Source organism: Triticum aestivum, chromosome 7A (assembly GCF_018294505.1).
Source record: "Triticum aestivum cultivar Chinese Spring chromosome 7A, IWGSC CS RefSeq v2.1, whole genome shotgun sequence".
NCBI classification, from domain to species: Eukaryota; Viridiplantae; Streptophyta; class Magnoliopsida; order Poales; family Poaceae; genus Triticum; species Triticum aestivum.
This window is the reverse complement of record NC_057812.1, coordinates 299,605,511-299,613,690: the sequence shown is the minus strand read 5'-3', so window position 1 is coordinate 299,613,690 and position 8,180 is coordinate 299,605,511. Positions and strand designations below refer to the sequence as shown.

At 47.2% G+C, this 8,180-nt stretch overlaps 2 protein-coding genes across 2 annotated transcripts; one reads left to right on the top strand and one right to left on the bottom strand.

Moving 5' to 3' along the window:
* Positions 1-711: 711 nt before the first annotated feature.
* LOC123153010 (kinesin-like protein KIN-5C) lies at positions 712-6,743 on the top strand. Its single transcript, XM_044572340.1, has 22 exons — positions 712-982; positions 1,088-1,217; positions 1,613-1,771; positions 1,862-2,211; positions 2,290-2,428; positions 2,534-2,631; positions 2,705-2,861; positions 3,014-3,083; positions 3,161-3,237; positions 3,442-3,495; positions 3,578-3,658; positions 3,730-3,841; positions 3,927-4,189; positions 4,266-4,427; positions 4,525-4,632; positions 4,722-4,880; positions 4,956-5,039; positions 5,138-5,343; positions 5,438-5,539; positions 5,834-5,943; positions 6,038-6,189; positions 6,297-6,743. Exons 1-22 carry the CDS (start codon positions 927-929, stop codon positions 6,486-6,488), a joined length of 3,021 nt encoding a protein of 1,006 aa, XP_044428275.1. The 5' UTR covers positions 712-926; the 3' UTR covers positions 6,489-6,743.
* Positions 6,711-7,521, bottom strand: LOC123153011 (uncharacterized). The gene has a single exon (XM_044572341.1). The coding sequence runs from the start codon at positions 7,447-7,449 to the stop codon at positions 6,841-6,843; it is 609 nt and encodes a 202-aa protein (XP_044428276.1). The 5' UTR covers positions 7,450-7,521; the 3' UTR covers positions 6,711-6,840.
* Positions 7,522-8,180: the final 659 nt, after the last annotated feature.

The window sequence follows — 8,180 nt, the reverse complement described above, 5'->3', positions numbered from 1 at the left end:
CTCCTTTTTGCCATCATAGTCCTCAATCAGCATCCCCCTCCCCCTGAAGAGCCATGGACCACCGTGCACCACCTTCCTCCAATCACCAAGGCAGAACATCTGGAAGATAAACAGGTTTTCACCCGCCTCCCTGTACTTGGGAACATGTGCTAGCGACCAGATAGATTTCATGCACTCGAACATCGACGACGAACTGAAGGTGCGGGTCGTATTCACCTTTGCGATCGCCAGCCACCTAGCATCCGCTTCATACTTCTTTACCTCTTCCTCCCCTACGATCACGTCATCAAGCTCGTCATCTTGGAGATCCAGGTGCTGCAACATCTCTTCAAGATTCTTCCTAGACCAACCCGCAGACGACGACTCCGCTCGGTCCGCCATCTAGGGTTTCCCCGTCAGCGGTACTTTGCTCCACAGAACCGATCCGACTCCCTCCCCTATCAGCCTGATAGGTGATCTCTGCAGGGGTGCAGCCAGCGGACGAAAAACCGGTGAAATCTCTCGACGGCGATGGGATCGCCGCCAGAGCCGAAAACCCTAAACGAGAGGGTAATTTCCTATGATTGTAGCTGAGAGCTGTAACCCTTGTAGGGTTCCTCAAAAAAAAAAGTGAAAGAATTTTAGACCAGCGGGCCGTGGGCTTTGCACCCAAAGGCCAGCAGGGCTCGAACCATGAGATCTGGCGGCTGGGCAGCGAGCCGCGAGCGTGCCGCCCCCGGCCCCCGCATAAAGCCAGTGGCAGATCACGCTCCCTCTCCATCTCACACTAGGCGGCCACTCCCCCAAAATTTTGAATTCCGCCCTCCTCCCCCAACCCCACGCCACCGACCCGCTCCGCTCCGCCCCGAAAGTTTCCGAATCCCCCCCACGCCGCACCGCGGGACGGGTGAGATTTCGAAATCTCCCCGGCCGCCGCCGCCGCCGCCATGTCGCGGGTGGACAAGGAGAAGTCGGTGAACGTCCAGGTCCTCCTCCGCTGCAGGTACGCCCGCCGCGCCGCGCCACGCCGACCGGCCGCCGCCCCCGCGGGCCTCCTCTCCCCAGATCCGCAGCCCTAACCGCCTCCTCATGCGCTTCCTGCTCCCAGGCCGTTCAGCGACGACGAGCTCCGGAGCAACGCGCCGCAGGTGGTCACCTGCAACGACTACCAGCGGGAGGTCGCCGTCACGCAGACCATCGCCGGGAAGCAGATCGACAGGGTCTTCACGTTCGACAAGGTCTGGATGGGGTTTTCTCGCGGTGTAAAAGCTTTGGTAGCTCGTAGGAATTTAGTGCCTAGGGTTAGTTCCAACTGGTGTGTTCGCATCTGAACGAGCTGGGGTTCGAGTTGCCTGCGAATTAAAGCAGCTGCATTGCAGTTGACACCATGCCCTTGGGAGGGAATAACAACTGGAAACTGTTGCTAATAGCTAATACTCCGTAGGCTGAGGAGCAAAAGGAGAAATTCGCCCTTGTTGTGCATTTCCTGTCACTATTTTGAATAGCTCCAGCATGTTGAGTTAATCTTCGCTAACTGCTGATGCTTCTGGTATTGGCTGGGAACTTGCATCCCATTTCGGGGTTGTTTGCTCAGTGCTGTGATGTAACATAAAGCCCCCATCTTCATTTGCAGGTTTTCGGCCCAACAGCTAGGCAGAGAGACTTGTATGATCAAGCCATCATTCCTATCGTGAACGAGGTGCTGGAAGGGTTTAATTGCACCATCTTTGCTTATGGCCAGACGGGCACGGGGAAGACTTATACCATGGAAGGAGAATGCCGGAGAGCTAAGGCAAGCCTATCTTCTGTTGGTGTATTGTTGTGTATGTGTCCATGTTGGGGTTACTCAGCTGCTTGGTATCTTGTGTTGAAATTCTTGCAGAGTGGACCGGAGGGACAGTTACCTTCAGATGCTGGGGTCATACCTAGGGCCGTCAAGCAGATATTTGATACATTGGAGAGGCAGAATACTGAGTACAGTGTGAAGGTCACATTTTTGGAACTGTACAATGAGGAAATAACAGATCTTCTTGCACCAGAGGAGATATCTAAGGTTGCTCTGGAAGAACGGCAGAAAAAGCCATTGCCACTCATGGAGGACGGGAAAGGTGGGGTGCTTGTGAGAGGTTTGGAGGAAGAAATAGTCACTAATTGTAGCGAAATATTCTCTCTTTTGGAAAGAGGATCTGCGAAGCGCCGCACAGCAGAGACTCTTTTGAACAAGCAATCAAGGTTTAGTTTTACTCATTTTCCTCTATTGATCTCTAGCCCTTACATAAACTTAATCTTATTTCATCTGTAATATTTCAGTCGTTCGCACTCGCTTTTCTCAATTACAATTCACATAAAAGAGGCAACCCCTGAAGGAGAAGAACTGATAAAATGTGGGAAGTTAAATCTGGTTGATCTGGCTGGGTCTGAGAACATCTGTCGTTCTGGAGCTAGGGAGGTACATTGTACAGTATAGTTAGCTCGGGTTTTACTGTTTCATTTGGCATAAATCTTTTGTCAGTTCTATGGTATTCTTGAGTTAGACATTCTCTTTTGATTTTAGGGCCGAGCAAGAGAGGCTGGTGAAATAAACAAAAGTTTGCTTACTTTAGGCCGTGTTATCACGGCATTGGTTGAGCACCTTGGACATGTTCCTTACAGGTATGTATCAGTGGTCAAGGATCCTTGCATGCAATAGCCTTTCTTACCTTACTGAATTCTCTTCGCCTTTCAGAGACAGTAAGCTCACAAGGTTGCTTCGTGATTCACTTGGAGGGAGAACAAAAACTTGCATTATTGCTACTGTTTCGCCTTCTGTACACTGTCTTGAGGAGACATTAAGCACATTGGATTATGCACACCGGGCAAAGAGCATAAAAAACAGGCCCGAGGTAAACTGACTTTGTTTTTTCCCTCCATTTTCAGCCATTGTTTCATGAGTTCCCCTAAAGATTGAAAACCATCTCATTTTTTGTGTATGCCAGTGCCGTTTAGTTTCACTTTGTCATATCTGATCAATTGCTGATATTTATCTATTTCACAGGTTAACCAAAAAATGATGAAATCAACGTTAATCAAGGATCTCTATGGAGAAATCGACCGACTGAAAGCAGGTATTTAGCGAACCCACACTCAACTTTTGTAGTTCAGATAGTTGCAGAATGGCCTCACAATATTGACTCCTCCCCAGAGGTCTATGCTGCACGTGAAAAGGTTGGGGTGTACATTCCAAAAGATAGATACCAGCTGGAGGAGAACGAGAGGAAGGTACCATTTGACACGATCTCTCGTATCTATTTGAATCCGAAGTAGACACATATTCCTTTTCCATTCTTGAAATCCGATATTACTCACAAACCTTAATCATTGAAACTAGACCCTAATCAGTAACTTCAACCAGATATTAACCAGTAACGTGGTAGATTCCTTGTATCTTTATACCAATTAACTTTTCCTGTATTTCTTTTGAAGGCCATGGCTGATCAAATTGAGCAAATGACTGCCTCTTTAGAAACAAATCAGAAGGTACAGAAACTACTCAGTTGCTGGAAACTTCCATGTCTCTGTTCATGTTAAAAAAAAAATCAATGCTTTGCTTTGGTTTCAGCAAATCAATGACCTGCAAGAAAAGTACGATTCTGAGCTCCAACATTCTGCTGATTTGAGCAAAAAGCTCAAAGCCACAGAGGTAAATTGTATTTCCTACTTATAATCATCTGATGATTTTTTGTACAGTAAGATTAATATCTTGTTCAACAGAAATGTCTGGACCATACAAGCAACCTACTCTCAACAACAAAAGAGGATTTGAAACAGGCCCATTATAATCTCAAGGAGAAAGAATTCATTATATCTGAGCAGAAAAAAGCAGGTTCGGTTTTATTTCCCATTTTTCATTATTGCAAACACACCTTTTCTTAGTTCTAACTGTATTTTAATGCACCTTTGCACATCAGAAAATGCTCTAGCACATCAAGCCTGTGTTCTGAGATCAGAACTTGAAAAATCTAGCCGTGATAATGCTTCACTGCATTCAAAAATAGCCAGAGGAGATAAACTAAGTGCTGCAAATAGGTCGGTGGTGAACTCATTCCAAGCTGACCTTGCTTCAAAGTTGGATATTCTCTCCAGTACCCTCACTGCATCTATAGATCAACAAAACAAACACCTAAAGGCTGTGGAAGACCTATGCCAATCTTGCGTTGATTCCCATGACACGGTACACATCTACACAATAATTGTCTGGGCTCATACTCCATTTTGCATGCTATTTATTCTTGGTTTAACTTTTGAAGGCTACATTGGAGATAAAGAAGAAGATCTTAGCTTCGAAGTCGTTATATATGTCGCACATGGAAGCTTTTCAAAATATTGTGCTCCTACATAAAGCAAACACAAATTCTACATTGGAGGATGTATCATCTCTGTCTGCAGCAAGCTGTTGCAGTCTTGACCAGGCATGTTGTGACCTGTTTTTCAGTGAACACTTTTTGTTTGTCTCACATGCTTATCCTTTGCTTCTATTCATTCTCACGGGGATATTCTTGCTGTCAGCTTCTAGCATGTGTTGAGGGAGAGGCACTGAAGATATTTACTGATATTCAGAGTTTGTTAGCCGACCATCGAAGCGAACTGGCACACTTCACTAAGGAATTGCGTGATGTCAGTTACTTGATCCGACTGTCAACAGATTTTCAGCATAACTTAGCTATGATTAGCTGCAAGTTAAACTTTGCTCCTGTTGTCAACAGAGTTTCTGCATTAGCTTGGATAGGACGAAGGATATGTCCAGCTTCATTCTTGGGCTCTTTGAAAAGTACATGGAGGAAACATCCAAGTTGCAGGACCACTCGAACCACACTCATGAAGCACAGGTCAAAAGCCTTGAAGAGTTTCAAAAGGCTTATGAGGTGATCCATTCCCCTTTTGTTGACTACTCGTTGGCAAAATCATGTTGGTGTATCTAATACCATCACTTCGTGCAGGAACAATCAAAGTCCGAGGAACAGAGGCTTCTGGCGGATATCACCAGTTTGGTGTCCAAACACATTGTTCGACAAAGAGAGCTGGTGCGTCTGTACTTGCGTGTACCACTTGGGCAAATTTGTTTGTAAGCGACCAATCAAACTACAAAAATCAGAATAAACCTGATGTTTGTTTCCTGCAGGTGGATGTTAGATTAAACTCTCTTGGCGATGCTGCTCGTGGTAACAAGACATTTCTGGATGAGCATACGTCTGCTATGGAGGGTGTCACAAAGGATGCCAAGAGAAAGTGGGAAATGTTTGCAGAGCAAGCAGAGAATGACTGCAAAGTTGGCTCCAGCTTCTCTTCAGCTAAGCATTGCCGCATGGAAACAATTATGCAGGAGTGGTATGCCTGATTGCATGAAATGTTTCAACATTCACCGATTCATTTTAATTTGATTGAAATTTTGTAACTAATGATCTTTATTGGACTTGTCCAGTGCATGCACTGTCGACTCTGCTGCACAACAATGGAAAAAATCCCATGCTGCAGTTAATGATTTGTGCACAAAACAAGTGGCTGAAGTTGAAGTACTTGTCAGGCAAGTAGATTTGTTATCATTACTTTTGTTTTTGCTTACATGTAGCCTGTTTTGTTCAGTTAGATTTTGGTTTTCTCGGAATTCGCTCTATAGATAGTTCAACTTGCTTTGGCACTCTTCATGCTGGTTTGATATAAGTTAGCTTGAATTAAGGCAATTTGGGTGCCAATTTGACATGTCAGTGCATAATTTTGGATCAAAAAAGCACACCTGAATTTCTCAAAACCATGTCTTGTGTTAATCGCATATTTTGAACATGGGGGTCTAATTAGCTTTGCTGTCTGGATATTTCAGGGTTGCAATCGAAAACAACGAGCAGCATGAAGCAGAGATTGCATCATCTCGCGCCTTGGCTGAAGAGCAAGCATCCAACGGTAGCAAAGAAATACTCCAGGATATCGACAGTAATTTCTAAGCGCTCAACATGACTGCTTATTCAATAAGAAAGAGCTCCCCATCTAATCTCGACTTGCTTCTGTGTGTCCCCCTTTGCCTCAGATCTACTGGAAGAGGCACGTAATTCTGCATCAAGAGTTGTGTCGACAGTGGAAGCACATTCGGTAGAGATACAGCATTTGCAGGAGAACCACTCTGGGCAGACTTCAGGCGTCAACACACATGCCGAGAGGGCTTTCCAAAGCAGCTACAGGGTGAGATGAAAATCCTGTGAAGAACCGTCCTCTTTCCCCAGCGCCCCAAGTCCAGTGTGTATTGTTGTTATCTTGTCTGAACTCCCCTACCATGCTGTTTTTTGCAGGACTATGAGCCGACTGGCGAAACTCCGATGAGGTCTGAGCCGGAAGTCCCGAGCAAAGGCACTATCGAGTCGTTGCGAGCGATGCCAATTGAGTCCCTGATGGATGAGTTCCGCGAGAACCATCCCTATGAATCGAGCAAGGAGCCCAAGCCGTCGCTCATCCCTCGCTCGCCACTCGCGACACTCAACTGAGAAACAATGATATACTTTTCTGTGTGCAGTGTAATCTTATTAGGACATGAAATCGCTGCTGGCTTTGATGTCCTTGTTGTGCTATGTTTTGTGGGATGCGAACTATCTTACCCTCGCCCATTGTCTTTCACATTCCTGCTAGAACGTAGTATCAATTTGTTGTCTGATAATGTGGAGCCGCAGAATATTCTTGTAAAAAATTCTATGATCGGACATTGGAGCTTGAGAGATTGCATTGCATTTCATTGCTTGGAATTGGGAGAGATTGCATTGCATTTCATCGCACAAACAGACGAATAAGGTTTCGAGAGAGGGTTCAGGTGGTGATGATACACATAGCAGCTAACTGAGGTCAGGTTAGGTAGAGCTGCATCTCTGAGCGGTTGTCCTGCTCGACGACCTCGAGGAAGACGGGGTCGACGATGATGTGGCTGTCGATGCGGACGGAGAAGCGGCGCGACCAGAGCAGCACGGTGGCCTCGCCCGCGATCTCCACGACGGCGTCCAGCTCCATGTGCCGGCGCGCGGTGTCGGCGAGGATGGCGCCGGCGTGGTGGGCGAGCTCCATGGCGTCGAGCCGGGCCGGGAGGTGGAGCAGGCGGCACGATGTGGCGGGCTGCTGGCCGGCGTCGAGGCGCGCGGTGCCCAGGAGCGTGCCCCCGTAGAGGATGGAGACGTTGGAGGCGCCGTAGCGCACGGGCACCACGTTGGGGTTGGTGGCGTGGACGGTGAGGGTGAGGCCGATGTCCAGCGCCGCCGGCGGCCGGAAGTGGAAGGAGGACAGGTTCATGGAGATGAGCTCGAAGCTCGGGTCCCTCGGCCTGCAGACCAGCACGCCCGCCGCCGCCGCCGTGGTGACGGCGCCGGCGAGGGCCGAGCCCCAGCTCCACTGCCGGGGGGACGACCTCGACGGCGCGGACCCCATGGGTGAGGTCTGGATTTGGTTTCCTTCCATCTCCATGAGCCCTGCGCCGTTTTTTTACTCCCGAGCAGGAATGAATCAGGCTCTTGGCGTGCCACTTTTGTGTTAGGCTGTTGGGCCATTGGGTGTTGTAGTCTTTTGGAGGTAGTGGGCTCTTCACTTTCAGTGGGGTGTGTCTGATGATGTGGAAACATCAAGGTTAGGAGCTGGGCTGGAACGCTAACATTTTGTCACTATTTGGACCCACGAGGAACGGGCAGATCGACTTCTCTCGAGGGAATCTTGAGGTTCTGACTGTTACGCTAGTTGAATGTAAAAATCGGAACCGACAGAAACATTTTTCAGAAAGGGTTTTTATTATTTATCCAGTGGTTCGACTTCTGCATTAAAATGATGCATGCAATCTTATTAATAAAACAAGCACGTAAGTAGTCCGGTACAAGCTCGTAAGATGAGCTGAAATGAATATCAAAATCAAACTCACCACAACCGGCAAAAATCGAATAAGATGTCTAAACACCTATCCTATTGTTAGACTGCCATCCAAACTTATCCGGTGCAACCGCCTCTTAACTGTTGCACCCATAAGCCATAAGCTCTATGACTTCGCATGACTGGGTGATGATCACGTACGGATTCAACCAGTTGCTATGTAGATGACCTGCACAATATTTGTGATGGTTTGTCTATTAAAGACCACGTCATTCCGACAGTACAATATAGCCCAAATTAATGCACACACCCCAACTTGAATATGCTCCGTTATTTTA

What these genes read in the sequence shown, in the direction of transcription:
- LOC123153010 (XM_044572340.1), top strand. Translation starts at nt 927, where the DNA reads ATGTCGCGGGTGGACAAGGAGAAGTCGGTGAACGTCCAGGTCCTCCTC. An exon ending in TGGAGGAGAACGAGAGGAAG is followed by an intron (nt 3,238 to 3,441) that starts GTACCATTTGAC and finishes TTTCTTTTGAAG; the next exon opens with GCCATGGCTGATCAAATTGA. An exon ending in AAAAGCTCAAAGCCACAGAG is followed by an intron (nt 3,659 to 3,729) that starts GTAAATTGTATT and finishes CTTGTTCAACAG; the next exon opens with AAATGTCTGGACCATACAAG.
- LOC123153011 (XM_044572341.1), bottom strand. Translation starts at nt 7,449, where the DNA reads ATGGAGATGGAAGGAAACCAAATCCAGACCTCACCCATGGGGTCCGCG.